This window comes from Zonotrichia leucophrys, chromosome 18 (assembly GCF_028769735.1).
Source record: "Zonotrichia leucophrys gambelii isolate GWCS_2022_RI chromosome 18, RI_Zleu_2.0, whole genome shotgun sequence".
NCBI lineage: Eukaryota > Metazoa > Chordata > Aves > Passeriformes > Passerellidae > Zonotrichia > Zonotrichia leucophrys.
The window spans coordinates 11,946,227-11,972,793 of NC_088187.1; the positions used below are offsets into that span (position 1 = coordinate 11,946,227).

Below are 26,567 nucleotides of genomic sequence, written 5' to 3' on the forward strand. Positions count from 1 at the left end.
GGGGTGGGAAGGTGTATTCTGGAGCTGTGATTGTCCCTGCGCTCAGTGTGTGCACGCTGGAACGCTGCCCTGTGTACCTGTGCCTCCCGCCCCTCTTCACTCTGGCTGATGGCTTCAGCTCCCCATTAATTAATCCCTTAATGATGGCTGGGAAGGGCCTTCCCCGGGCTGGAAATGGGGATGCGTGCGGGGTGGGAGCGAGGATTCCGGAGCCTGCGGCTGCCGCGTTCGCCGCAGGTCGGGGATGCGAGCCCCGGGCCCGCCCCACCCCCTTCCGGTACCGGGAGAGGGCGTGGCTTAACGGAAGAGGGCGTGGCCTTGTCCCGGTGAGGGCGTGGCTTGTGGCAGCAGCGGCGCCCATGGCGGAGCAGCGCGTTTCGCGCTGGTACTTCGGCGGCCTCGCGTCGTCCGGGGCCGCCTGCTGCACGCACCCCCTGGATCTGCTGAAGGTGAGGGGGGACCCGGCCCAGGGCGGCCCCGGCGGCGCGGGGAGCCCGTCGGGGGCACGGCGGGCAGTGTGAGAGGCTGGCCATGGCTGCGGTGACTGGGGGGGCTCTGAGGGGATGGCGAGGCGGTTACGGGGGCGGGTGGCGTGAGGGGACGGTTATGGGGGCCGGTGTCGGTGAGCGCTTGGGGGCGGTTATGGGGACAGGTATCGGTTAGGGCTTGGGGGCGATATTGGTCGTGAGGGTCCCGGAGAGGGTGGGGAGGAGGTTGGGGGAGTTGGAACTGGCTGTAGGGGTTCTGGGGAGTCTGCGGTGGAGCGGGGAGGCGTTCCGAGGGTCCTGCAGCGGCTCTGGGGCGCTGGAAGTGGCTGTAAGGGGACGGGGAGGCGCTCCGAGGGTCCCGGGAGCGGCCGTAGGGGACTGGGCTGCAGCGGCCGGGACGGGACGGGGAGCGGGTCTGAGCGTCCCGGAGCGGCTGCGGGACCGGTTCTGAGCGACCTGGCTGCGGGGGTGCGGCTGTGAGGGTCCCAGAGCTACTTCGAGAGGATGGGGAGCTGCTCTGGGGTTCTGGAAGGGTTGTGAAGGAATCGGGAACGGCTGTGAGGGTCCCAGAGCAACGGAGGGAGCTGGAGAACAGCTGTAGAGGTCTGGGGAAAGAGCTGCTGCTCTGAGGAGCTGTCTCGTGGCCGTGCAGGGACACGGCTGAGGGGTCACAAAGACCCTGGGCAGGGGAATGGGTGGGTGTGTGGCTGAGGGGTCCGGGAGCTTGGGGTGCCAGCTCCAGGAGCTGTGCAGGGTGCCCTGCCTGGACACGGCGGTGACTCCGGGGCCAGCAGTGCTGGACGCTGGCCCACTGGGCTCGGAGCCCTCCGGCCAAGATGTCACCTAGGCGCCGCAGATGACCTGGCATGCCTGCTGCTGCACAAAGGGCGCCGCGCGCAGCCTGCGCTGCCAGCACCCACACGCGGGGCAAATGCCAGCGCTGCCCAGAGCCTTGTGCGCCGGCCAAGCGGCGACAAGCCTGGCAGCGGAGCAGGCTGCGAGGGGGAGGGAGGAGGCAGCCCAGGACAGGGCCTGCCCTTCCCAGGGCCATGCCTGTGGGTGAGGCTGGGACACACGGCCCCTTCCCACCCTGCGGAGAGAGGGGAAGATGTTCCAGGCACAGGCCCAGGAGAGGAGCCAGCCTGGCAGGGCAGTGCCGCCTCCCCAGCGCTCGGCCTGTTGCCTTGCCCAGCTGGCCGTGTCTGCCCAGTGGAGGTGGCTGCCAGCCCGTGGGAGCTTGTGTGGGGTGCCTGGCGAGGCGCTAAGAAAGGGAATTAGTCTGGCACCTGCCTCTAGGTCTGTCTCCGAGCCAGCGTGATGGCTGTGACGTTTGGGCTGCACCCCCATGCTGTCCTGTGTGGATGAGCAGCCCCTGCATTCCTGCAGTGCGAGCACCACAACCTGGCCAGCTGTTTTTGCCAGATCAATAATCGCACTGACAATTGAATGCAGACCCTTCTTTGGCCATGTGTTCCCCCGCAGCAGGGGCTGGTGCCAGGCCTGGGGAGGCACAAGGGGCCTCAGGCTCTGGCAGGGCAGGGGACGAAGGGCGCTTCATTGCACCTCTGGACTTTGGCCCCAGTGAGAGGCCCTGGCCAGCTCACCTACAGAGTGCTTGTGCCCTTAGGCCAACTGTGCAGCTGCTGGCTGCCCACGGGCTGCTGGCCCTGCAGCGACCAGCAGTGACCAGAGCCTGGCCAGCCCGTCCCATGCCTGCCTGCCCTTCCTGCAGAGCTGGGACTGCAGGCAGTGGACCGTGTCCCTACATGGCCCTGCCCGCTTCAGCTGCCCCAGGCTGTGAACTGCCACAAGCTCTGGTCCCTGATGTCCAAAATCCACCTGTGGGGATTGCAGGCAGGCCCCTGCACCCTTGCTGCTGCTTCATATGAGAGACAGTGGCTGTTCCCAATATCCTGCAGAGAGTCACACGACCCAGCTGTGCCACAGCTTCCGTAGTGGCCTGATCCCCTGTCAGCAGCCCTTTGCTCTGCTTATCTCCTGGGGCCTTTGACCCACATGTGGTCTCCGCAGCGCTCAGAGCGTGCTCCAGCATCAGCCCACACGGCTGCCCTGTCCCAGCCAGCCCCTGTGCCTGTCACCGTTGCCCCTGGAGATGGTGGGAAGCGTTGGGCTGCTGCAGGCAGGAAGGGGAGCGCCTGGCCAGCTGTGGGGTTCTCTTCCTGCACTGAGGAGGAGGGGAAGTGGCTCTGCAGGCCTGCTGCATTGCATGGCCGTGATTTCACCAGCCCAGCTGCATCCCCTCGAGCAAACCCACACAGGGCTCACTCATGTACTGCAGGGCGCACACCCACACACCCACACCTTCCACCCTGAGGTGCCCCGGAGGGCAGGCGCACCCTTCACCTTGGGCGGCTGTGAGGGCAGGGCCCGGGCGGTGCTGCGGGCAGGAGCCTCGGCGCTCCTCCCTCCCTCTCTGCCTCCGCCCCTCCGCTGCCAGGCTGGGCCAGCCTGCTCCGGGCCGTCCATGTCTTGCAGTTGGCTCCTGTGCCAGTGCTGCTGTCCTGGCACAGCTCCAGTCCCCACCTGTTACGTGCCCCTCTGTCCCTGCCCAGCCCCGCTGGGCTGACGCGCGGCGCTCTGCCCCAGGTGCACCTGCAGACGCAGCAGGAGGTGAAGATGAGGATGACGGGGATGGCGTTGCACGTGATCCGCACCGACGGCTTCCTGGCGCTCTACAACGGGCTGAGCGCCTCGCTGTGCCGGCAGGTGAGAGCTGGAGCCCCTGCAGCCCCCGCTGCTGCCGCGGGGAGCTGCCCTGTGCACACACAGCCGCTCATGTCCCCCATGCAGATGACATATTCCTTGACTCGCTTTGGCATCTATGAGAGCGCAAAGAACCGCCTGAGCAACCAGGGACCTCCCCCCTTCTACCAGAAAGTGCTCATGGCTGCAGCAGGAGGTGAGCCAGGCACTGGGGCCCTTGGCCCTGGCTCCCTCAGGATGGATACGCCCTGACCCAGCTCTTCTTTGGCCACAGGTTTCACTGGCGGGCTTGTGGGAACCCCGGCAGACATGGTGAACGTCAGGTCAGTTCTGTCTGCACGACCAGGGCTTTTGGCCCCCCGTGCATGACGGCATTTGGGGTGCTGGCTGTGCTGGGGTTCTCCTGACATCTCTCCCGGCCAGCCTGCCCCGTGGCCAGTGGGCCGGGAGCTCTGTGCCCAGGATGGCCAGAGCTGTTCTGCCTTTTGGTGACCGCACCCAGCAGTGTGTGACCCTCAGGGCGAGTGGGACTGAAGGCAGCTTTCTTGGGCCTTTGTAAATGGGCAGCACAACACTACTGCCCTGTGCTGGGGTCCGCGGTGCTGCAGGGGACAGCGGGGTAGCGGCTGCCCGCTCACCTGCGGTGCTCTGCCTTGCAGGATGCAGAACGACATGAAGCAGCCGCCGAATCAGCGGCGCAAGTGAGTGAGGGGCAGGGCGAGGGGCGCGGGGGCCGAGGGGGGAGGCCTGGAGGGGCCGGCGGGACCGGGGCCGGGGTCCGCGCGACCGCGGGGGGGCAGCACCGCACCGGCGGCGCGGCCCGAGCACCGCACCGGGGGCGCTCGGTGGGGTCCGGGCGGGGCCGCCGGTGCCCGGGGGAGCGGCGGGGCTGCCGCCGTGTGGGGAGCCTCGGGCCCTGACCCCTTCCCCTCTCCCTCCTTCCAGTTATTCCCATGCCCTGGATGGCATGTACCGTGTCTATCGGGAAGGTGAGGCAGTGCCAGCCGCGTGGGTGAGCCTGCTCCGGTGTCCTAGCAGGTGCCGGGTCAGGGCGCCCTGGAAGTTCGCTCAGCCGGGGCAGGGAGAGGGGCCGGGGGTGCCCTTGGGGCGGGGGGTGTGCAGGGGAGCGCAGGGTCTGCATCTTCTCATCATCTGGCTGGGGCAGGGGCTGGGCAAGGTCTGCCGGGGCCTGGCAGCCTGCACATACCTGGTGGGAAAGGGTGAGCTGCTGGGAGCTGCAACAGAGCAGCACAGGAGGGTGGAGCAGAGGATGAGCAGAGGCAGGGAGGAGGTCATGCTGCTTTGAAGGACTCCTTCAGCCTGTTTGCGATGGTGGGCTTCAAGCAGGGCTGTGTGCAGAGTTGTGGACACACACTGGGCATGTGAGACTCCCGGGGTAATGGAGTCTGAGTGATGGCAGAGAACCGTGCTGATCCAAATCTGTCTGTCCACAGAGGGCGTGAAGAATCTCTTCTCAGGAGCATCAGTGGCATCAATCCGTGGGGCCCTTGTCACTGTTGGACAGGTAGGGCAGCTCTGCTGGGCAGTAGGGGACTGGGATAGGGACGAGGATGGTCCCTGGTGCACGAGGAACGGGGAGCATGTCGCTGATTCACCATGTCTCTGCAGCTTTCCTGTTATGACCAGGCCAAGCAGCTGGTTCTCGCCACTGGATTTCTGTCAGACAATGTCTTCACTCACTTCCTGTCCAGCGTCATCGCTGTGAGTGGGGCTGGGGGCCGGGGGCAGTGCTGGGTTTGCCTGCAGCAGGGTCAGGGTGTCAGGCTGGGGCTGCCAGAGCTGCTGCTCTGCGCTCGGCTCAGCACAGTGCCTCCAGGAGGCTCCAGGTCCCAGGGTGGCTCTGAGGTTCTGCAGTGACCACAGCAGCTGCTGGCACAGAGGTCTCCTGACTTGGCTGGCTCTCTGCAGGGCCTGTGTGCCACATTCCTGTGCCAGCCCCTGGATGTGCTCAAGACCCGCCTCATGAACTCCCACGGGGAGTACCAGGTGAGTCGCCCACCTTGCCCACCTTGCTGCTGCCTGTCCTCCCATCTCCGCGTGCCAGCTTCTGCCTCCCAGCCCCTCCCAGCTCATCTGTCGCCCTCTCGCTCCAGGGAGTCGCTCACTGTGCCGTGGAAACCGCCAAGCTCGGACCACTTGCCTTCTACAAGGTACCTGGCTGGGGGCGCAGGGGTGGGGCAGGCTGGGCCGCGCTGGGAGCAGAGGCTGTGGCCCAGAGCAGTCCTGGGGCAGGGAACCTTGCAGGTTCTGCTGTGGCAGCCCAGCTGCTGCCTGCTTCAGGCCTTTGTCTGCCCGGCCCGGGGCAAGCCCTGGCCTCAGTGGGACTCAGGCTGGGCCAGGCACCGCACAGCTGTGGCCCTGCTGCACCCGTCGAGCTCCCAAGCAGCAGTGCAGGTGCCAGAGGGGTCGGCACGTGGTGCTGAGCCCTGTGTGCACCGTGGTGGCCGTGGTGTGACAGTGCCTGCTCCACAGCCCGGCCCGTGCTGACCCACGCCTGCCCACTCGTGCTGCTGCCAGGCTTGGGCTGCTGGGACAGCCAGTGGCAGGCACACACTGACTCTTCCCCTTCTTGCTGTCCCCTTCCAGGGCTTCGTTCCTGCTGCTGTCCGGCTGGTTCCTCAGACTGTTCTCACCTTTCTGTTCCTGGAGCAGCTGCGCAAATATTTTGGGATCAAAGTGACCACCTGAGTCTGGGGGACTGGACCCTGCCTTGCCCCAGGGGGGTGAGCGTGTGGGTTACCCCCAAGATCCCAGAACCCCTCTCTGCTCTCTGGGGCCAGTGCCATTCCCCCTCCTCTCAACTCTACTCCTGTGCCTTGCCAGCACCTGTGGCCAACCTCCCCTCACAAACTCACCCTTCCTCTCACCCCTGTTCTCAGCATCTCCACCTCTGCATTACTGCTTTGGGGGGTTTTGGGGGGGATTTCTGTCTTCCCACTTCTCTACTGGCTCTGAGTTGTGTCCTTGCCCCCCCTGAGCCTTGTCCCTGATGTGCCCTCAAAGCAGGACTGTGCTGTCTCAGGGAGTACGGAGATCAGAGGCCAGGCTCTGTCACAGAGCCCGTGGGGCTGCTGCCCCTGCAGCTGTGGGCTGGGGCTTGGGGCAGGGTCTGTGAGGCCGTGTCCTCCCTCTGCCTTTAGCCCCCGTGCTCCTCCCTAAGCCCAGCCCAGCTTGCACCTCCTGCCCTGCTCCTGGCCTCCCACCCCCTGCTCCTGCTTGGCCAAAGCTCCTCAGCACCGCTGGCTGCTGGGCTCTTCAGGGATTGTGCCTCATACCAATGATGGTGGGGAGAGGACCTTGCTCTGGCAGGGCTGCCAATGCCTGCTTGGGGACCCAGTACTCTCTTACCACACTGCACCCACCCCACACTGGATCTGCTCTCTGTGGGGGCGTCCCCACCACCACTCCGCAGCCCCTCTCACCTTGCGGCTGGGCAGACCCCACTCCTCACAGCCCCCTCACCCCACACTGCCCAGTGTGAGGGGGCTGTGAGCACCAGCCCCTCTGCTATGGCACCCCTGTGTGAGCTGGCCCCAAGGAATCAAAGAACTGGAATATCTGAGACCTTGCTGTATAATAAAGAGTGAAGGTGGCGCAGGGCCTGCTGTCCTGTTAGGAGGGAGAGATGCTGCACTCCTTTTCATGGCTGGGGGCATGGGCCGGGAGCTGAGCCCCCCAGAGCTGAGAGAGGGCAGCAAGGCTTGGCCCTGGTGGTGTGCCAAGCTCTGTGCCCAGCACCCCTGGCCGTGTGGGCAGGCTCCACGGCTGAGCTGTGCCCGGTCCCAGCTGGACGGCAGCTCCAGGGCAGGGCTGTGCCAAGGGCGCCCGTCGCCCCTGCGGGAGCTGCCTCCTGGATGTGACACTAATTGGGCTCCGGCAGACTGGCACAGCAGAGCACTGAAAGCTCGTCACCTTAACGAGGCCTAATGATGCTGGCTGGCATCTCCACTCTGGGCTTATGCCCAGCTGCAGCAGAGGCCATGGGCAGGTGAAGGCTCGTGGAGCTGGGGGCTGCCCTGCCAGGCTGTGCTTCCTCATCCCCCACGTCCTGCAGCACCCCAGGCTCTGGGGGCGACGGCTGCTGCTCTGTGCCATGCAAAGGGCCCGCGTGGAGCAGGAGAGCGATGGAGCCCCATGGCCCCCGCAGCACGGAGCCCTGCCCAGCCCTGCGCTCCCGTGTGCGCGTTCCCTGTCCCCCATCCCCTGTGGCAGCCCAACTGCCGCAGCCACACTGGCAGGCAGGACAGCGTGTGCCAGACACGGCCGCGAGCCGCAGCTGCAGTGCGAGGGCACCGCTGATCTGCTGCGCATCGGGGAACGCGGGGCTGGCACAGCCGGTGCCAGCCTGCCCCTGCTCCCGCCCTGCTGCCGGCAGCGGCTCCCCGGGCACCTCTGCCCGCTCCAGCTACGGCTGGGGCTGCCCGTCCTCCGCAAAGCCCCCTCCCGGCCTGGAAGGTGCCGGGGCCATCTCCGGGGGCAGCGGTGGCTCCGATCCTCGTGGCAAAGGCCAGACCCCCGCGGGTCCCCGCGCTCCTGTGCCCGCAGCCAGGGGAATTGCTGCGGGAGGCGGCTCCGGGGATGCGGGGCTGCGCTGAGCGCCCACCGGGCTTCGTGCGGGCTCAACCGGCACGGCCCGGGTAAATGCGTTGGTGCCGGGAGGCCGGCACAGGGCACCCCCAGGCCGGGGCTCCCCGGGTCCCCCTGCCGCCCCGGCCAGCCGGTCCCGGTGCGTTCCTCGGCTGTGTTTACCTGCAGCGGGACGGCGGCGGCCGACACTGACCCGTCACCGCCGGCGGCGGCCGGAGCGCGGGTGTTGAGGCGGCCGGCGGAGAGACCCGCCCGGCTCCCGGAGGCTCCGAGCAGCCCCCGGAGCGGGCGGCGCGCTGGGACCGGGGAAACCTCTCGGGCAACGGGTCCCCGGCCCGCTCCCCGGGGGCTGGCGGGTCTATCTGCCCCCTCCGCTCCGCCCGTCCCCGTCCCCGCCGAGCCGGTGCCCGGGAGCGGGGCGGGGCGGGGACAAGCGGCGGCGCTCCCGGCAGCGGCCGCCGGTGATGCGGGGGCAGCGCCCGGCGCTCGGGCGGGGCCGGGCACCGGCTGTGCCCCCCTGGTGCCGGCGGGAGGAGCGGGGCGGCGGGACGCGGCTCCGTGCCCGCGGTCCCTCCCCCGAGCCGGTCCCTCCCCCTGGGTCGCCACAGCCGCTGCCGTCGCGGCTCCGCTAAAGTTTCGCCGAGCGCGCCGGACCCGCTCCCCGCCGGTGCCGAGATGCGTTCGGGAGCCGCCGCGAGCCCAGCCCCGACAGGTACGGGCAGGGCAGGGAGGGAGGAGGGCAGGGAGCGCCCGTAGCCGCGGGCTCGGGGCTCGGGATGTCGCCGGTCCCGTCGCGGGGATGTGGATTCGAGGGAGGACTGCGCAGCCCCGGGGCAGCGAATGGAGCCCCGGGACCCCGGAGCCGCAGCTCCCCGAGCCGCCCCGGTGCTGGGCGCCGGCCCCGGGGAAAAGGAGCCCCTGGGTGCTCTGGGCCTGGGGCTCCCGCAGGGCTGTGCCCGCTGCCCGCTGGCATCCCTGGGCAGGGGCGCTGCCGTCGGACTCACGGCACCCCTGGGCTCTGCCCCGGGCAGAGGTTCCGGCTGGACCCCGCCGCTTTGGGAGCGATTCCCGGAGCAGCCTCGGTCGGGGCGGGCCGTGCGTGGTCTCCCTGCCGCGGGCACAGCGGTGCCCACGCGTGTCCTGCCGAGGGGCCGAGGCAGGGGACACTTTGCCAGGTCCCAGCTCTCCCCAAGCTCTATGGGTATTACGGGGGCCTGGTGCGAGTGCCCTTTGTGACTCTGTCCCGAGCTCTGCTGTGTCAACACGGTGTTGGTAAATGGCTTTGTTTAACCAGGACATGTCGGGTATGTGACCTTGCCGTCCTCCTGGTTGCAAGTGCATCTCCAAAGCTGCTGCGGGTCCCCTCTGCCCGGCCCTGCACTTCCCCCGGGTGGTGAGGGACGCAGGGGCGGCGGGGCCAGCCTGCTCCCCGGCACAGAATGGCCTCAGGACGGAGCATCAGCTCTGCCGAGCCCCCTGCCCGTGGGGCGCCTGCCGCGGTGTCCTGACCCACACCAAATTCAGTGACTGCCCCTGTGATTTTGTCTGTGCATCAGCAGGAAAATTTAGGGCCTGCAGGACCCCTCGTCAGCGTGTTAGTGCTGCCCCAGCTGCCAGCTCCTGTGGCTTCCCACCAATCCTGCTCCTTTCCGCACACTGCGGTGCATTTCTTTTTTTTTTTTTTATGTTCTGTTGCCTAGAGAGGGGAAAAGAGAAAAGGCTGAACAGAGAATAGGCAAAATGTGGATTAAAAATAGTTAATGAAAAAATGTGACCACAAACCCTGATCAGCAGCACAGGGCTAAAACCAGCCACTGAGCACAGCATCTCCATGCACCTCGCTGTGCCAGGCAGGGACTGGGGCAGGAGAAGCCGGACATGGGGGAGATGGGATGGCTGCTCTGCTCCATCCCCTGTGCTCCACCACTGCCTCCTGCTTTGTCCTGCGTCCCCATGTCCTTGTTGATCTGCCCCAGCTCTGGGGTCGGGTGCGCACGCCTGTGGTGCCAGAGGATGGCTGGGCACGTGTGGCCCCCGCAGCACCCCTGCCTTGCTGGGGCTGCAGATCTGCTGCTCGGCTGTGGAGCTCCCAGTGCAGGGGAGTGTGTGCACCAGCCTGTCTGCACTGACCTTTTCCTAGGCTTTTCCCAGCCCTGTGCCTCCCCTGTGACATGCTAACCACACGTGTCGCACTGCCTCCTGTGCCTTCCGTCTGTTTCACCGGTTTTCATGCAACGTGATGAACAAAAACACCCCTTTCCTCGAGCCAGGGATGAGGTGCTGTGTGGCTCAGCATCCCCATGCCAGAGCCAGCTGGGCAGCAAGGTGATTTGGCTGCTGCCAGGCTGTATCATGGTCCCTGTTTGGTACAAGGCAGCTGTGCAGGTGCCCCCTGACCATGGCTTGTGGTGACCAGGCTGAAGTGGAGGTGATGCAAAGAGCATCCTTGGCTCCTGTTGATGAAAACACTGTCAGGGCTGGTTTGGGTTTTCTTGGTCCAGGGTTAGACAGAATCTGCCATCACCAGGGCCTGGTGATGTTGGCTCTCTCCGTGTGCCACCGATTCCACAATCACGTAGCTCTGTGCAAACAAGCCACAGCCTTGCAGCACAAGGACTGTTCTGGGCTGCTCAGCTGCTCCTTTGCTGCCAAAGTTCCTCGCACTTAGTTCTCAAGGAAAGAACGGAGAAGGAGAGTAGGAAACCTCCCTGAGCTTCCGGCAGGGACACAGGGCAGGCACGGTGCAGGACAGAGCTCCTGGGCCTCCCTGCCAGGGCCATGTCCCCTGCCCTGCCCCGCTCGCCCTGGGCCCGGGTGGGAAGTGGAGCAGCATCTGCAGGGCCAGGCTGGCACTGGCACCGCATCGGCTCTGGCCCAGCACCGTCCCCTCCCCTGCCAAGTGCCAAAGCCCCTGCCGTGCTGGCATGTAGCTCCGAGCTCCGAGCCAAGCCAGCCGTGGAAAGCACCGCATTAGCGCACGGGGGGCTAAGCCCTGTGTCCAGGGGCTGCACAGCCCCACAGCTCCGGAGCTCCAGAGCTCCACAGCCCCCACAGCTTCACAGCTGCCTCCGAGCCAGCGAGGCTGTGCTGGGTGTGGGGCTGTGCTGGGTGTGGGGCTGTGCCAGGTGTGGGGCTGTGCCAGGTTTGGGGCTGTGCCGAGTGTGGGGCTGTGCTGGGTTTGGGGCTGTGCTGGGTGTGGGGCTGTGCCGGGTGTGGGGCTGTGCCGGGTGTGGGGCTGTGCTGGGTGTGGGGCTGTGCTGGGTGAGGGGCTGGGTACGGGGCTCTGCTGGGTGTGGGGCTGTGCTCACACGAGGCCAAGCCCCCACCCCACTGAGTCCTGTGGCACCAGGCTCTGGGGGCTGTGCCAGCCTCGCTGCACTTGTGCGGGGCTGTGGCTGTGCCAAGGTGCTCCCAGGTCACGTTGCAGATGCCCATGAGTGTCCTGTGGGGACGTTACCCAGCCCTGATCCACATGACCATCCATAGAGATCCCAGATGTGGAGCTCATTCTCTCACACGTGCAATGGCAGCAGTGCCAGAGGGGCTGGGGTGGCAAAATCCTCAGGGGAAAGGGGCCATGGTGGGATGAGGAGTCTCTTCCTGGGCAGGGCTGGGCCCTCAGCCTTCAGTGGGGGTCCGTGCTGGCACAGAGCTGCTGCAGGGTAGCGTGGAGGCTGCACACCCACCAGTGGGGAGCAAAATCCCAGCACAGGCCCTTTCCCATCCATGCCCCCTCCCTTGGTGCAATGCCATGGCAGCAGTGCACCCACGGCCTCCGTTTGCCCTGCACCCTGCCTGGGCTGGCCCTTCCTGACCTCCCTGGGGCCAGGGGCAGCTGCCATGAGCTGCAGGGGCGCCAGGGGCACAGGCCAAGGGGAGTGGGGGTCCTTGCTTTGCCCCTGTGGCTGCAGGGGCGCCAGGGGCACAGGCCAAGGGGAGTGGGGGTCCTTGCTTTGCCCCTGTGGCTGCAGGGTTGGCACTGCTGGCTCGGGAAAGGCAAATGCAGCCACAGCCACACTGTGAGGGCAGATGGTGGTACCTGTGTGTGACCCCTCTGCCCCAGCACAGGGGCTGCCAGCAGTGGTGTTGCACATGTCCCAGTGCTGTGCTCCTGCTCTCCTGGCACAAGGTCTCTCCTCCACAGCTGCGGCCCCAGGTGGAGCTGCACTGGGTGTTTGCGGCCTGGCTCCACGAAGGTCAGCAGCCACAGACCGTGACACAGGAGCAAACCCCAGTGTCCAGCACCAGCGTGGGGCAAAAGTGCCCTGGACACCTGCTGTCCTGCACTGCAGCCCCTCAGAGGCACCAGTTCAAGGCCAGGCACCGTCCTGCTCATGCCCTGGTGTGGTGGGGCATCCCCACAGCCTGGCCCCAGCCGGGGATGAGGTGCCAGGACAGGGAATGTGGCCCTGGGAGCCGGCTGGGCACAGCAGTGAGAGGCGATGAGGGTGTGGGGCCAGGCCCCCTGTGCAGAGCTGCCTGTGGCACCCAGGCACGGCTGGGAGGGGCTGCAGCCCGTCCAGCTGGCAGAGGCACTGCCAGGGCACCCCTGGTGCTGCTGCTGGGCAGTGCCAGCCCCGGGGAGGGGCCCGTGCTGCCAGGGCTCCCGGCCAGCCCAGACCTCGCTGTCCCAGCACACAGAGCCTCTGCTCCCTCTCTGCCACTGCCCACTGGCCCCGCTCCAGGGAGAGCTGGTCCACGGCTGCCTCTGCACCCCCGGTCTGTGCTGGGAGCAGCCCCTGTGTGCAGGGACCCTGTTCCTGTGGCTGGTGGGGATCTGGCTGAGCAGCACCGCAGCAGCTGGGGCAAAGGGCCTGGGCAGGGACAGGGGAAGACCATGATGGGGCTGGAGCGTGACTGGCCCCCGTGCCAGGACCCCTCACCCAGTGCAGTCTGCCCGGCTTGGCCACGCTGGGGCAGGGCTGGCAGCGGCTGCCAGATGGGGGGAGTCCAGGGCAGAGGCCTCCCTGCTGCTAAATCCCACTGCAGCCACTAAAAATAGCGGCACCTCTGCCCCAAAGCTGCTCCCCGGCCGCGCAGAGGGGCTGACAGCAAATCCCTGTGACCCAAGGACTGGGGGACCATTCCCAACCAGGGCAGGGACTGATGCCTGGCCAGGGACTGGCACTGAGGGCTGGGACAGAGTGGCAGTGGTACGGGACAGGGAGGGCTGGTGGTGTGCTGGAGGGCGGCACAGGGATGGTGGGGAACAGGGACAGGGATGCTGGCATGGGGCTGTGGGAGGAGAGAGACAGGGATCCTGAGGTGGGATGGGAGAGGGACTAGGACAGGAATAGTGGTTGGGCAGCTGTGCTGCTGGGGTGGGGCTGGGGTGATGACAAAAACAGGAATTCTGCCGTGGTGAGGGGGCTAATGGGCACCCAAGAAAGGTCCCTGTTCACAGAGCCCACCCAGTGAGAGCTGTCCCCGGAGACAGCTCCCTCTGTCCTGGGACTGGCTAAATAAGGCCATGGCAGGTCCTGCTCCCCGAGCTGCATCTGGAGCCCCAAGTGCTGATTAATGAGCTGCTCCAGCAGCCACTTGGACATGGCGAGTGGGTCTGCACGGACGGAGGAAACGCGACTTTCCCAGGGATAAAAATAGGCACAGGCAGAGCGGCGAGCCCTGGGAGCAGACTGATGGGGAGCGCGGCGCTGTGGCTGGTGCCCGGGGGGAGCCCAGGGGCTGCGGCGATGCTGCAGTGCCCGTGCTGGCCCTGGCACCGCTGTCCGTGCCCCCGGCCCGGCTGCCCTCACCCCACACAGTGGGCTGTGCCGTGGGGCTGCTGCCAAAATGGGCCCTTGTGGGAAGAGCCAAAATCCTGCTCAGGAGCCCCATAACCGGCTTAGGGCTGGAGGGAATTACGGCACCTCGTGAGCCACGGCCTGTGGAGCACCCGGAGCCCGCGTCAGGCCAGGCCCCAGCTCACTGCCCTGGGCTGGGGGAGATGGAGCCCCAGCTGAGCTTGTCCCAGGCCCCCAGCAGCCCCAGGATCCCTGCGGGTCAGTGGCAGTGTCCCTGCCCTGCTGCCCCGTGCCCTCCCTGGCCATCCCCGGGGTGCTGCTGCCAGACCATGGCTGGGGGTCGGTGGCCCAGGCAGGAGAGCCCGTGGAGGCAGGGAGAGCCCAGGTGCCAGGCTCTCTGCCTGAGGGGGTGCTCAGCTGTGAGGAGGGGTCTCCTCTGCCACGGGGGTCTGCATCTCAGACTCAGCAGTGATGCCCAGCGGGGCCCCAGCAGCAGCGTGGGGTGGCACCAGCCCAGGTTTCCTGTGAGGGTCTGGGGGCAGCACTGCCACTGCACTCCAGCCACACGGGGGCTGAAACTGGCTTGGCAGGCAGAGAACCTGCATGGTCGCTGTCCCAGTGCCTTCCTGGGGAGGATAATACAGGCACTCGGTGCAAAAATGAGTGAACAAATATCTGAATGTGGACACCAAGCAGGGCCGGGTGGGGATGGGGACAGGCTCTGTGCCAGAGCGGCCGTCTCCAGCCCCACCTGCCCTAGCCCCATCTCCCCCAGCTGTGTCCCAGGAGTCCCCGTGACCAGGAGTCTTGCACAGGGCTGCCCACATGCCAGGGCCGGCACCACCAGCCTGGAGAAGCTGCTGAGGGCCAGTAGGAAGCTGTGTGCCCTGCACTGTGTCCCATGCATGGGGTCCAGAGGAGGGATGTCCCAGCCACGTCTCCTCACCCTGCTGGTGCTGCTGCTCTGCGGCCAGGTAAGGATGAGCTGTCACACACGAGGGTGCTCTGCCCCACGCTCAGCCCAGTACCCACGCAGGACTGCCACGGAGCCACCCACCCCACTGCATCCCCTCATCATGGCATGTGGTACAGCCTCTGGTGCCCCTTTGTGCCTCCTCATGGCGTGGCGTGGCTCAGAATGGCATGGCATGGCTCAGAATGGCATGGTGTGGCTCAGAATGGCATGGCGTGGCTCAGAATGGCATGGTGTGGCTCAGAATGGCATGGCATGGCTCAGAATGGCATGGCATGGCACGGCATGTTCGGCAGCACCAGCTGGGGTCACTGCCTGGCACAGCACCGTGCCCCCGTGAGCAGGACACGAGTGACGGGTGGTCCCTGGTGCCCGCAGGGTCCCTCTGCCCAGATCACGGATAACGTCGTGGAGAGGTGGAAGGAGTACAGCGAGGAGTGCCAGCGCAACATGAGCCGCCAGCCCGCGCCCACGGGTCAGTGCCCCGCCGTCCCCAGGGTCCTGCTGCGATGGGGATGGGGCCCGGCAGGATGGGGACAGGCAGAGGGGCAGGGGAGGGGGAGGCCAAAGCTGCTGTCCTCCTGCAGAGCTGGTCTGTAACCGCACCTTCGACAAGTTCTCCTGCTGGCCCGACACGATGCCCAACAGCACGGCCAGCGTGCCCTGCCCCTGGTTCCTGCCCTGGTACCAGAAAGGTAACGCGGGGAGGGGCGTGTGCACGTGCACCTGGGTGGTGTGTGCAGCTGTGCAGCGTGCGCAGGTGTGCTGGGTGTGTGCGCACCTGTGCAGTGTGCTCCCACGCGTGTGCAGCTGTGCTGGGACACCTGTGTGCTGTGTGCATGTGCTGCTGCAGGCAGTCACACCGGGGCCGGTGCACGCTGCCCACGGGCGCTGGCACTCCTCACCATCCCTCCCCTCGCAGTGAAGCACAGACACGTCTTCAAGACCTGTGGGCCGGACGGACGGTGGGTGACAGGCCCGCGGGGACAGTCCCTGCGCGATGCCACACAGTGTGAGCAGGATGACGAGGACCTGAAGGCGCAGGTGGGCAGACCTGGGCAGCAGGGGTGTGGGGGTCCCTGCCTGCCCCCCTGCCTGCCCCCCTGCCTGCCCCTGCCCTCATTCGCTCCCTCCTCTTCCAGGAAAAGTTTGCCAGGACCTATGGCAGCTTCAAGGTGATGTACACTGTGGGCTACTCTGTGTCCCTGTGTGCGCTGCTGCTCGCCCTGGCCCTGCTGCTGGGCTTCAGGTGGGACTTTGGGCATGGCTGTCCCCAGGCTGGGCAGGGGGACGCCGGGGCCCACGCACGGGCATTGACAATGGCCTCCAAATCCGCAGCAAGCTGCACTGCATGAGGAACTACATCCACATGAACCTGTTCGCCTCCTTCATCCTGAAGGGCGTCTCCGTGCTGGTCATCGACGCCCTGCTCAAAACCCACTACAGCGACAAGATCGACGGCTACAACGTGCAAGTGTGGCTGAGCGACGAGGTCAGCGCAGGGACAGGGATGGGGACAGGGACAGGCACAGGGACAGGCAGTGCTGTGGGGCTGGGGGCTCTGGTGGGGCTGGGGGCACGGGCACACACACAGGCAGTGCTGCAGCCCTGACCCCTGCCCACAGGCAGCTGCAGGCTGCAGGGCAGCCACAGTCTTCATGCAGTACGGCATCGTGGCCAACTACTGCTGGCTGCTGGTGGAAGGCATCTACCTGCACAACCTGCTGGTGGTGGCCGTCTTCTCCGAGAGGAGCTACTTCACCCTCTACCTGTGCATCGGCTGGGGTGAGTGTGGGCGGGCTGGGCCCCTGACCCTGTGCCCTGCTGGGCCTCACCCGTGCTCTGCTCACCTCCCCTCAGGGGCACCCATGCTGTTCCTCGTTCCCTGGGTCATTGTGAAGTTCCTCTACGAAAATATCCAGTGAGTACCAGCTCCAGCTGCTGGCTGGCGGGGGGCACAGGGCACAGGGAGGTGCGTGGGGGACTCTAGGGATGTTGTGCTGGTTCTGGAGTCACTCCACACCATTGCCCATGGCAAGGAGCAGGGTTCTGGGCCTTAGTGCTTGCTTGACTCGGGCTGCCAATCCACGCCAGTCTCCAGCAGCTGCCTGGTCAAGGGGCTTCCTGGCAGTCCCCATCCCTCCATTCTGCAGGTGCTGGTCCACGAACAACAACATGGGCTTCTGGTGGATCCTTCGCTTCCCCGTGTTCCTGGCCATCCTGGTGAGCCCCCTGCAGCCCCTGCTCCACGTCTGTGTCACAGGGCCCAGCATGGCTGTGGAGGGGCTGCCCAGGGCAGGGGAGCAGAGGTGTCCTGTCTGCCCCTCCTCTGGCTCTGCCTGTGCCCCTGAGGGCTCACTCCATTCCTTTGCAGATCAACTTCTTCATCTTCATCCGCATCATTCAGATCCTCGTTTCCAAGCTCCGTGCGCACCAGATGCGCTACACTGACTACAAGTTCAGGTGGGTGCTGGATGTGGCTGTACACTGTGGGTTACACGGTGGGGTACACTGTGGGGTTACACTGTGGGGTTACACTGTGGGTTACACTGTGGGGTACACTGTGGGTTACACTGTGGGGTACACTGTGGGGTTACACTGTGGGGTTACACTGTGGGGTACACTGTGGGGTTACACTGTGGGGTACACTGTGGGGTACACTGTGGGGTGGATCCCGTGTCCCCACAGCACACAGGGCTGCGTGCCCACCCGTGACCCTCGTCCCACAGGCTGGCCAGGTCCACGCTGACGCTGATCCCGCTGCTGGGCATCCACGAGGTGGTCTTTGCCTTCATCACGGACGAGCACGCCCAGGGCACGCTGCGCTACGTCAAGCTCTTCTTCGACCTCTTCCTGAGCTCCTTCCAGGTGAGCCCAGCCCTCCTTGGGGACACGCAGTCTCAGGAGGGACTGGACTGAGGTCTGGTTATGCTCTTCACGCCTCTCCTCCCCCTTCCCAGGGTTTGCTGGTGGCCATTCTCTACTGCTTCGTCAACAAGGAGGTGAGCAGGACAGCGCGGGGCACGGGCAGGGGGGCACGGACAGGGGGCATGAGCAATGGAGGGCATGGGCAGCGGGGGCACGGGCAGGGGGCACAGGCAATAGGCGGCATGGGCAGCGAGGCACAGACAGCAGGGTCACAGACAGAGAGGGCACAGGCTCACACTGACAGCTGCTCCCGCAGGTGCAGGCAGAGCTGCTGAAGCGCTGGCAGCGCTGGAAGCTGGGGAAGGACCTGGCTGAGGAGTACAAGCACACCTACAGCCACGCACCCAGCGCCCGCAACGGCGCGGGCAGCACCTGCGAGAAGCACCAGCTGGTGAGCGGCTGCACCAACGGGCTGGGGCGCAGCCTGGGCCCCCCGGGCGGCTCCCAGCGCCTGGAGAGGAGCCCCGCAGAGCACCTCGCCCTCGGGGGCCACCACCACTGCTACGAGTTCCCGGAGACCACGGCCGAGAGCCACTTCTGAGCCCGCAGCCAGCTGCGGGGGCTGCGCTGAGCCGTGCCCGGCCCCGTCCGCCCCGGTGCCTGGGCACACGGACACAGTGAGGCAGGCAAGGGGGACCCGGAGCTCTGGAGGAGAGAACTGTGGGGCCAGGGGGATCTGTAGGGGGGGAGTTTGTCCTGTGGTGCTTCCTCGTGCACCTTCGAGTCCCTGTGCACAGTGCTGTAACTTATCTGTCATATCTGTAAATAGGTGTGGGCCCGTGCCGGGCTGCAGGGCCAGCTCTGTGTGTGCCTTGCTGTGGGGACTGGGGACTCTGGGGACATTGCACGTGTGTGGGCCGTGCTCCTAAGCACCCCATGGATGCTCCACAGCCATGGATGGGGAGCTGAGTGACCCGGCAGGGATGGGATGCTCCAGAAGACAGCCCCACTGCCAGACCCCAGCCCAGCCCCACCGCCTGTGCCACTGCCTGCCCCAGCCCCGCACAGGTGAGGGGGCAGACGTGCAGCCGCTGCAGCGCTGCCGGCCGGGGGCAGCTCCAGCTCCCCAGCACGCGCTTTCCTTTGGCCGCTAATCGGCTCTGTCCTCTCGCTGCCAGGAGCCCTTAATTAAATCATTTGGCTCTGCCCGCGGCACCCCCGCTCTCCCGGTCGCTGCCCGGGCCGTGGCCGGGCACCAGCCGGCGGCAGCGCTGGCTCGGTGAGCGCCGCGGGGTGCGGGGCTGCGGGACCCCGGTGCCGGCCCTGGGCTGCGTGCGGCGGGCTCACGCCGTGCCCTAAGAGGCTTGTGCTGCGCACATGAGCGCTAAGCCCGGATGCCGCAGCTTTGGGCGCCACAATCGCCTGGTGTGTGGGGATTAGGCCGATGCTGCTCCCCGGCTGGGCTCACCCTGCCCGAGGGTGGCGGCGGGACGGACGGCCGCCCTGCCGTGACCCCGCCGCCCGCGGACCGTGGGCACTGCCCGGCACCGTCACTCAGCGTTCCCGAGCGGGTGACGGCCCCGGCTGCCCGAGGCCCGCACCCGGCCCGGCGCAGGGGCTGAGAGCTGGGAGTCCCACCGGGGAACACCGGGCAGGCGCTGCCCTCGGAAAATCGCACCCAGCCGCAGCACCGCCCGCCCGGCCGCGGCCCCGACACCCGCGGGTCCCCCGGAAACCGCGGCTCCCCGACACCCACGGCTGCCCTGATACCCACGGCTCCCCAACACCCACGGCTGCCCTGGTACCCTCGGGAGCCGCGCTGCCTGCAGGCTCCCGGCCACAGCGAGGCACCGCCGGGGCTGGCGTGGCACGGCCAAAGAAGCCATGGCCCGGGCCACGCAGAGCTTGGCTCCGGCAGCAGAGCCCAGCCCAGCGCGCAGTAATTTTCCTCTGTTTACTCGACAACTCGCTGTCTGCCCTGGCCGAGCAGGAGCCGGCGCCCGAGAGGCAGAGCAGCGCTGGCAGCGGGGATGGGAGGAGCAGAGACGGGCACAGAGGCTCTGGGCGGCGGGGCTCGGGGCCGTGGGGCCGGGGCAGCAGCGCCGTGGAGCGGGCGAGGGAAGGGGCGCACAGTGCTGGGGGTCTGCCCAGGCCCCAAGTGCAGGGATGGGGACAGGAACAGGCGGAGGGACAGGGATTGCCCCGCTCACAGCCATGGTGCCCGAGCGGCCCCGGCAGCCCCCGCGGAGCCAGCGGCCCTACAGCCGCTGCCGTCACTGCGGCCTTCCTGACGCGGTAACGAGCCTAATTGAGGCAAATTGCTGGAGCACCAAGCGGTTTCTGGGAAGGTAAATATGGGCATGGCACGGAGCTGTGCCCTGCGCCTGTTGCTCCAGCGTTACTGTGGCAACACCCACTGCGGACCCCCGACCCCGCTGGGGCCAGGCTGGCCCCCAGACCGTGCCCAGCAAGGGTGGCCCTGTGTGTGCCACACAATGATGGGACCCTCCAGGGACCTCAAGCCAGCCCCAGCCCATGGGTGAGCTGGGGAAATGTCCTGTGTCCCCTGGCGCTGAGCCCTGTGCAGGTGTGTGCACACATACAGCACACATGTATGCCACACACACACAGACACACACACATGTATACACACACACATACACACACACTCACACACACACACACACACACACACACATACACACACACTCTCACGTGTACACACACAGAGGCAGGCACCGCCCTCAGCCGCCCTACGGGAGCCGCTCATTCCTGGTATCCAGAGGGATGAAGGTGCTGACAGCAGCCTGGCCAGACTTGCAGGATGGTTTGGGTGGGAAGGGACCTTTAAACGTCCTCTGGCCCAGCCCCTGCAGTGAGCAGGGACACCTGCAGCACCAGGCTGCTCAGAGCCCCGTCCAGCCTGGCACTGAGTGTCTCCAGGGATGGAGCACCCAAGCACCCCCTGCCTTTTCAGGCAGCCCGCGCTGGAACCACGCTGCCCTAAGCAGAGACTCTGCAGAACCACAGCGCAGCCACGGAGCCAGCCCCTGGCTGTGAGTTCGTCCCGGGGCATGGAATGGGGCTGAGGCAGTTCCTCACCCCCAGACTGGTGGCTGGGGCTGTGTCCCCCAGGCAGTGCCCTCCTGGCACAGCCAGGCACGGCGGGCAGTGCCCCCCAGCCCAGCCCAGCCCTGCCCAGCAGGCACCCCTAGGCGCGGCGCCTCGTAGGAAAATTCCCACTTTATCAAGGGAATTGAGCACCACAAATTGGTCTCCTAAGTCGATTCTGCCTGCTGCCAGGCCTCTTCCCCACCACCTAATTTGATGACAAACACGTTCCTCTCCTCCTCCCACCCTTTAATCTAATGAAGAGCACTGTGTCCAAGGCACAGGGAAATAAACTCTGATGAGGTCGATTTTTATAGGTAAACAGCCTGATTTCTCTGGCCTGTGGCCTCACTCCTCACACCCCTAACACCCACCACCTCCCCCTACCACCTCACCATCCTTGCCCTGCAATTTGGCATCAGTCTTTATAAAAATCACCTGCTTATAGGATATTTTTTGTACATTTCATTAGAGCTTGAGCAGCTGCTTTGCCTCTGGCTTTACTGTGCCCAAGCAGAGGAAAACAAGGCAGAAGTGGGGGTGCTGCAGCAGGGCCCTCATGCCCAGGGCGTGTGGGGGGCTGCAGAGCTGGGATGGCCCCAGACGGGGGGCAGTGCTGGGCTCCATGGCAGCTGAACAGGCCTGCCTGGACACAGGACACAGCCCTGGGCATGCTAAGGGCTTTGAGCAGGGCACCCCACTGGCCTGTCAGGCTCCCTGAACACACCACAGGGCTTATCCCAACACAAGAGTGAAAGGAGAGGGGCTCTGACAGTGACACCATCACTCCTGTCCCCCACTGCCCGCAGCTGCACGGATGCAGGGCCTGGGGTGGCTCGGGAGGCAATAGGGGCTGAGTTTCCATCTTGCTGTGCCAGGACCAAGCAGCAGGAATGTTTTGGTGATGGGAGGTAAACAGGGTCATGGCAAGTGTCAAGATGCACTCAAGCAGAAATTCTAGCAATGCTAAGTATAGCCTAAATGCCATTAAAGCAGGAGAGGGAAGAGGATATGAGGGTATTAATAGTCTCAACATTTAAATCCTGGGTGCAGCCACAGCTCCCGGGATGCTGGCTGCCCAAGCCCAAGGGCACTGTGCCACCGACACGCTGCACCTGCCTGCAGGGAAACCAAGAGCCCAGCAAGGGCAAAACCAAACACAGCTCTCTGCCCCTCGTCCACGCCCCAGAGCTGGGCCAGGCTGCAGCACCACACCAAGGCCGCCCCAAAAGGACACCAGCGTTTATTTACAATACTCCTCAAGTGACATACCACAGAAAGGAAAGGGTACAGTACAACTCAAGGACTCAACAAAGGAAAGGTATTGGCAGCCCCAAGTCCCTGCAGCCCTCCCCACAGCCACTGGCACTGCACGGGCCTGGCAGCCCCATCCCCGCCAGCCCGGAGCAAGGGCGGGCAGGGGGCTGCCAGCCCTCCCTCGGAGCAGCCCCGCAGCTCGGCTGGGCAAAGCTGGCACAGCCACTCTCTGGCTCAGGCAGGGACGCAGGAACCATCCACGCAGTGCCACGAGCGAGGGGCTAAAGGAAGCACCCCTGGTGTGGTTCCACCACTGTGGCCACCCAGGGCAGGCTGAGGGGCCGGGTCTCTTCCAAGGGCTGCGTATCTGGAAAATGGTGTTAGTACAAAACTGCAGCGTTGCCAGGGCAAGGAGCTCCCGGGCCTTGCTCCGTGCAGCCCCACGGCTGTCCCCACGGCCACTGTCTCCTGTGGGGCTGCAGGTGGCCCAGGTCCCTCTGAGCACCTCTCAGAAGCCTGGGGCTGGTGCTGACACTCCACCTCTCCATCTGCAGGGAGAGGAACACCTTCCCCTGCAGCACCACAGGGACCAGGCCTGATCTAAGCAGGTAGAAAATGTGGCCTCAGATGTGGTCCACGTGCTCTAGCAGCAAGCAGCCCAGGCAGCAGCTTGCTGCCACAGAGGAACTGGGAGGAGCCTGGCTATGGCCTCCCAGCCCTCAGCTGCACAGCAGGGCTGCACAGGGGCTGTCCCTGTGTCGGGAGGCACAGGAACAGACTCGACTGTGCCACCTGCCCTCGGCCAGCCCCAGCAGAGGTGGAGCTGAGGCGCACAGGGGAAAGCGAGACCCCGTGCTGCCCGATCCAACAGCGCATCTGCCTCGGCCTGCCTAGTCTGGCACAGAGGACAGCGACAGGAGGGGAACAGGGGATCGGGTTGCTCAGCATGAAGTGGGGAAGGGCGGTTTGACGCCAGAGAAAGCTATGAGCGGGGGACTGGAATCCTTTGCAACAGGCTCTGGGCAGTCTCGGTGAGGCCCTGAGCATCCTCGACCTCAGGCAGCTTCAGAGCCAGCCCCAGAGCTGACTGGCTCTCCCACAGGCTTTTAGAAGGACAGACCAGAGGAGGAAATCAACACAAAATCTCAAATTAAATCTGCTTGAGGACCTCAGGAGAGCAGCCGACCCGCAGGGAGGATCCACTTTAGGACTTCTTTGCATCCTGTGTGTTCCTCCTCTTCAGATCACCCAGGTCGACGGGTTTGAACGCTGCAAGGGAGACAGGAGAGACTCTGGGGGCAGAGGCAGGGCAGCCCCCGCCCGGCGCGCCCAATCCGGGCCGGCCCGGCCGGCGCGGTGCCCCCGTCCCCCGCACCTTTCAGGCTGGGGTTCGGCATCTTCTCCACGTATTCCTCAACCAGGCCGCGCTCGGAGCCCATCTGGCTGCGCAGGTCGCGCTCCACGCACTGCCAGGCTGCGGGGACAGGGCCAGAGCCAGGGCCGGGGCCGCTCGCCTCGGCCGCCCCGAGCCGCCCGCGCCCCCACCCCGCGGCCGCCGCCCCGCTCACCCTCGTAGATGAAGCGCACGTTCTCCTCGTGGGCCGGCGTGAAGATCTCGCTGCCGGCGCCGGGGGAGCGCGGGCCGCCGCTCCGCTTTCCGTTGTACACCACCCGGGAGACGGGGGAGCTGCAAGCGGAGCGCGGGGGGAACTGAGCCGGGCCCGGGGCCGCGCTGGGCCCGGGGCCGGGCGGGGCTCACCTGGCCATGTCGGCAGCGGCGCTCGGCGGGGCTCGGCGGGGCCGGAAGGGGCTCGGCGGGGCTGCGGGAGGAAGGGAGGGCTCGGCCGGGCCTGGCCGCGCGGCGCCCCCCGCCCGTCGCCGGGCAACGCGCGCCCCTCACCTGGGCCCTCCCGCCTGCGCCAGCCGCACAGACGGAAGCGCCGCACCGCGCAGGCGCGGCCCCGCCCCCTCCCGGCGGCGGACACACCCCCGCGCCGGCCCTGCGCACGGCGCTGGCCACGCCCCCGTCGCCACGCCCCGCCCCCGCCCGCCACAGCCCCTCCCCGGTGAAACCGGAGATGGCACCGGAGGCGGTACCCGAGATGGTACCGGAGGTGGCAACCGAGATGCTTTATTGGAAAAGTACAAAGTGGTTCGCGATTCGCAGTACCGGGCGCTGCTGCCCCTTGGCCGCCCGGGCCCAGCCCGGGCGCAGCCCCGGTTCCCAGGCAGGCGCAGCCCCGGTTCCCGGTCCAGCTTAGTCCCGGTTCCCGGTCCGGAATAGCCCCAGTTCCCGGTCCAGCTTAGTCCCGGTTCCCGGTCCGGAATAGTCCCGGTTCCCGGTCCGGCGCAGCCCCGGTTCCCGGGCAGACGCGGCCCCGGTTCCCGGTCCGGCACAGCCCCCGGGCCGGCCCGCGGCGCTCGGCGTTCCGGTCCCGGCTCAGCGCAGCGCGGCGCCTCCCAGCAGCTGCACCAGGTCCTCGTACTCGGGGTCGATGAGGTCCGAGGGTTTCTCCCCGTCGTCCGTGGTGGCCTCCAGGCTGGCCCCAAGGGACAGCAGGTACCTGCAGGGCGTGGAGCTGAGCAACCGGCCCGGCCCGGGCAGCCCGAGGAGCCGCCGGTGCCTGTGCTCCATGCCCCGGGGCCGTACCTGGCGATGTCGGCGTAGCCGTCGCTGCAGGCCATGTGCAGGGGCGTCCAGCCGTTCTCGTCGCGCTGGTGGATGTCAGCGCCGTACTTGACCAGGAGCTTGACGCAGTCCAGGTTCCCCGTCAGCACGGCTTCGTGCAGCGCTGCCATGCCTGCGGGGACAGCGGGTCAGCCCTGCCCGGGAAGGGAGCGCTCTGCACGCTGCATTCGCAGCTCAGGAAAGGGGGGCAGGCACTCTCCTGCTCAGGGAGAGGACGGTGGGGAAGGAAACACAGAGTGAGAAAGCCAGAGGAACTGCTGTGGGTTCCTGCTGCCCTTCGGCAGCATGACGGCCCTGTCTGGGAGGGTCTCCATGGCCCTGTGAGAGCAGAAGCCAAGCGCAAGGAAAGGACAGATCTGGGCTCTGCATCAGCCTGTACAGATCAGGCGTTCCATGATGAACAATTTCTGGTGAGGCTGTGCACACAGAGCTTTCCCTGAGCCCCCAGAGTCAGACCTACAAGAGGGAGCAGTGCCTGTGAGAACGGGCAGAGCCAGGAACAAATGCAGATCCCGCAGTCAGGGGAAAAGGCAGGAGCCCCGGGGTGCTGCCCAGAGCCCGCAGCCTGTGCTTGCCGCCATCCTTTGGGGACGCTGGGCACGCTGTGGGGGCTCGATGGTGCCTCACAGGGACCGGGGCCAGGCTCCCCCTTTCCGCTGACTCTGCTGGTAAGGGGAGATGCTGGGGCCACCCTGGGGCTCTGCTCCTTGCTGAGGGGCCCAGCTTGCTCAGTCCTGCTGAGGGTGGCCCACAGCGCAGCCCTGGTGTCCCTCAGGGCCCAGCCCAGCCCCGGTGTCCCTCAGGGCCCAGCCCTGCTCCAGTGTCCCTCACAGCCCTGGTGTCCCTCAGCCCCACCAGGCTGTGCCGCTGCTCTGCCCAGCTCTGCGGCCCAGCAGCACTCACCAGAAGGGTAGATGGTGTCCAGCGTCACCTTCCTGGCCCGTATGAACCTGCCCACCTGCTCCAGGTCCCCCTGCTTGATGTGGTCCTGGAAGACGACGTCGTTGGGGAAGCGCACGGTGCGGGAGGCCCGGAGCCGGGGCGCGTACCGGCTGTACCGCGGCGTGCACCGGCCGTACCGCGGCACCGCGGGGCAATAGTCCCTCATGCTGGCGGCAGCAGCCCTCAGGCACAGCGGCATGGGGCTGCTCAGCACGCAGCCCGGCCCCTCGCTGCCCTGCTGCCTCCTCTGCGGCCCTCACGGCCCTCCCGGCTGCGGCTCTGTGCTGGCCCCGCCGTGTCCCGCTGTGTCCCCTGCCGCAGGGATGTGGCTGGCACCGTGCTGCTCTCCCGGGGCACTCGCAGGACGTGGCACCGGCACCCGCAGCTCACCTCCAGGCCCTTGGCCCAGGACTGATGGTTCTCTGGGAGCACCGCATTATAAAGGCTGCCCCGGGCTATTTTGGGGACATGCAGCTCATGCTATTTGCCATGATGCTTCGTAATCGAGCCGCCCGGGCCTGCAGCCTCCCACTTTTGGGCAGAAGTTGGTGTCTCATCTTACCACCCACCTGTTGATGTGCCCCGTCCAAGGGGTCAGATCTACTCTTGCTTGGGTAGTCCTTCAGGGGAGCCTGGAAGGAATTTCCCAACATCAAGCCCTTGTGGGGAAAGGGGCACTGGCCGCCCTGTCCCAGCGCAGTGTGGGTGTGCCAGGGCTGTGGGCACCGTCACATCCAGAGCTGTCACCCTCCTGTAGCTGCAGGGGACAACTCGAAAGGAGCAGGAGGAGCTGTGCTGCCCGGCCCAGCTGTGACAGCACACAGCCAGCAAGCACAGCCTGAGTGTCTGATGGCCCCTGTGCCCTTGCGAGGACTGAGGTGCTGCTGGTGATCCCAGGACAGGCGCAGAACCAGAAGCCTGCCCTGCTGGTCCCTGCTGTTCCTTGTCCTAGAGACAGGGAAGCAGCTGCTGCTGAGGGCAGGCTACTGCAAGCAGCCTTCGAGGAACAGCAGAAGAACAGCACCACCACCAGACAGCCCCTGCCTCTGATACTCTCCAGCTACACTGTCGTGACCCAAAACAGAACCATCTGCCACAGAGGAGTCATTCAGGTCCATCAGGGTTTAAGCAACCACTGTTTTCTCCCACCCAGGTTTGGGCAC

General features: G+C 66.3%; 4 protein-coding genes across 6 annotated transcripts; 2 read left to right on the forward strand and 2 right to left on the reverse strand.

Moving 5' to 3' along the window:
- Window positions 1-165: 165 nt before the first annotated feature.
- Window positions 166-6,832, forward strand: SLC25A10 (solute carrier family 25 member 10). Its single transcript, XM_064728467.1, is given in 12 exon segments — window positions 166-235; window positions 238-449; window positions 3,096-3,215; window positions 3,300-3,408; window positions 3,487-3,535; window positions 3,872-3,913; window positions 4,158-4,201; window positions 4,667-4,737; window positions 4,842-4,934; window positions 5,142-5,219; window positions 5,327-5,383; window positions 5,820-6,832. Coding segments are annotated over 12 exon segments (1,038 nt in total). The 5' UTR covers window positions 166-174; the 3' UTR covers window positions 5,922-6,832.
- A 1,584-nt stretch (window positions 6,833-8,416) lies between these two features.
- On the forward strand, window positions 8,417-18,262 carry GCGR (glucagon receptor). 3 transcript variants are annotated; one of them, XM_064728450.1, is made up of 14 exons: window positions 8,417-8,532; window positions 14,340-14,538; window positions 14,916-15,012; window positions 15,125-15,232; window positions 15,460-15,581; window positions 15,680-15,786; window positions 15,876-16,029; window positions 16,163-16,322; window positions 16,398-16,458; window positions 16,691-16,760; window positions 16,912-17,000; window positions 17,267-17,405; window positions 17,498-17,539; window positions 17,722-18,262. In XM_064728450.1, exons 2-14 carry the CDS (start codon window positions 14,470-14,472, stop codon window positions 18,004-18,006), a joined length of 1,503 nt encoding a protein of 500 aa, XP_064584520.1. In that variant the 5' UTR covers window positions 8,417-8,532; window positions 14,340-14,469; the 3' UTR covers window positions 18,007-18,262. The 3 variants fall into 3 exon arrangements, with proteins under 3 accessions (XP_064584520.1, XP_064584519.1, XP_064584521.1); XM_064728449.1 differs by having other exon boundaries at window positions 8,474-8,532; window positions 14,380-14,538; window positions 17,722-18,102; XM_064728451.1 differs by lacking the exons at window positions 8,417-8,532; window positions 15,125-15,232 and having other exon boundaries at window positions 14,350-14,538; window positions 17,722-18,102.
- Window positions 18,263-21,743: 3,481 nt separating this feature from the next.
- MCRIP1 (MAPK regulated corepressor interacting protein 1) lies at window positions 21,744-23,717 on the reverse strand. Its single transcript, XM_064728736.1, has 4 exons — window positions 23,533-23,717; window positions 23,342-23,460; window positions 23,149-23,247; window positions 21,744-23,042 (listed from the first exon to the last, which is right to left on the reverse strand). The coding sequence occupies exons 1-4, from the start codon at window positions 23,538-23,540 to the stop codon at window positions 22,978-22,980; spliced, it is 291 nt and encodes a 96-aa protein (XP_064584806.1). The 5' UTR covers window positions 23,541-23,717; the 3' UTR covers window positions 21,744-22,977.
- Window positions 23,718-24,194: 477 nt separating this feature from the next.
- On the reverse strand, window positions 24,195-25,603 carry PPP1R27 (protein phosphatase 1 regulatory subunit 27). The gene is made up of 3 exons (XM_064728756.1): window positions 25,366-25,603; window positions 24,424-24,574; window positions 24,195-24,337 (listed from the first exon to the last, which is right to left on the reverse strand). The coding sequence occupies exons 1-3, from the start codon at window positions 25,601-25,603 to the stop codon at window positions 24,214-24,216; spliced, it is 513 nt and encodes a 170-aa protein (XP_064584826.1). The 3' UTR covers window positions 24,195-24,213.
- Window positions 25,604-26,567: the final 964 nt, after the last annotated feature.

What these genes read in the sequence shown, in the direction of transcription:
- GCGR (XM_064728450.1), top strand. Translation starts at nt 14,470, where the DNA reads ATGGGGTCCAGAGGAGGGATGTCCCAGCCACGTCTCCTCACCCTGCTG. An exon ending in CCGTGTTCCTGGCCATCCTG is followed by an intron (nt 16,761 to 16,911) that starts GTGAGCCCCCTG and finishes ATTCCTTTGCAG; the next exon opens with ATCAACTTCTTCATCTTCAT. An exon ending in TACACTGACTACAAGTTCAG is followed by an intron (nt 17,001 to 17,266) that starts GTGGGTGCTGGA and finishes CTCGTCCCACAG; the next exon opens with GCTGGCCAGGTCCACGCTGA.
- MCRIP1 (XM_064728736.1), bottom strand. An exon ending in CGTGCGCTTCATCTACGAGG is followed by an intron (nt 23,248 to 23,341) that starts GTGAGCGGGGCG and finishes CTGTCCCCGCAG; the next exon opens with CCTGGCAGTGCGTGGAGCGC. An exon ending in GCCGAACCCCAGCCTGAAAG is followed by an intron (nt 23,043 to 23,148) that starts GTGCGGGGGACG and finishes TCTCCCTTGCAG; the next exon opens with CGTTCAAACCCGTCGACCTG.
- PPP1R27 (XM_064728756.1), bottom strand. Translation starts at nt 25,603, where the DNA reads ATGCCGCTGTGCCTGAGGGCTGCTGCCGCCAGCATGAGGGACTATTGC. An exon ending in GGACACCATCTACCCTTCTG is followed by an intron (nt 24,575 to 25,365) that starts GTGAGTGCTGCT and finishes CTGTCCCCGCAG; the next exon opens with GCATGGCAGCGCTGCACGAA. An exon ending in GGCTACGCCGACATCGCCAG is followed by an intron (nt 24,338 to 24,423) that starts GTACGGCCCCGG and finishes CACGCCCTGCAG; the next exon opens with GTACCTGCTGTCCCTTGGGG.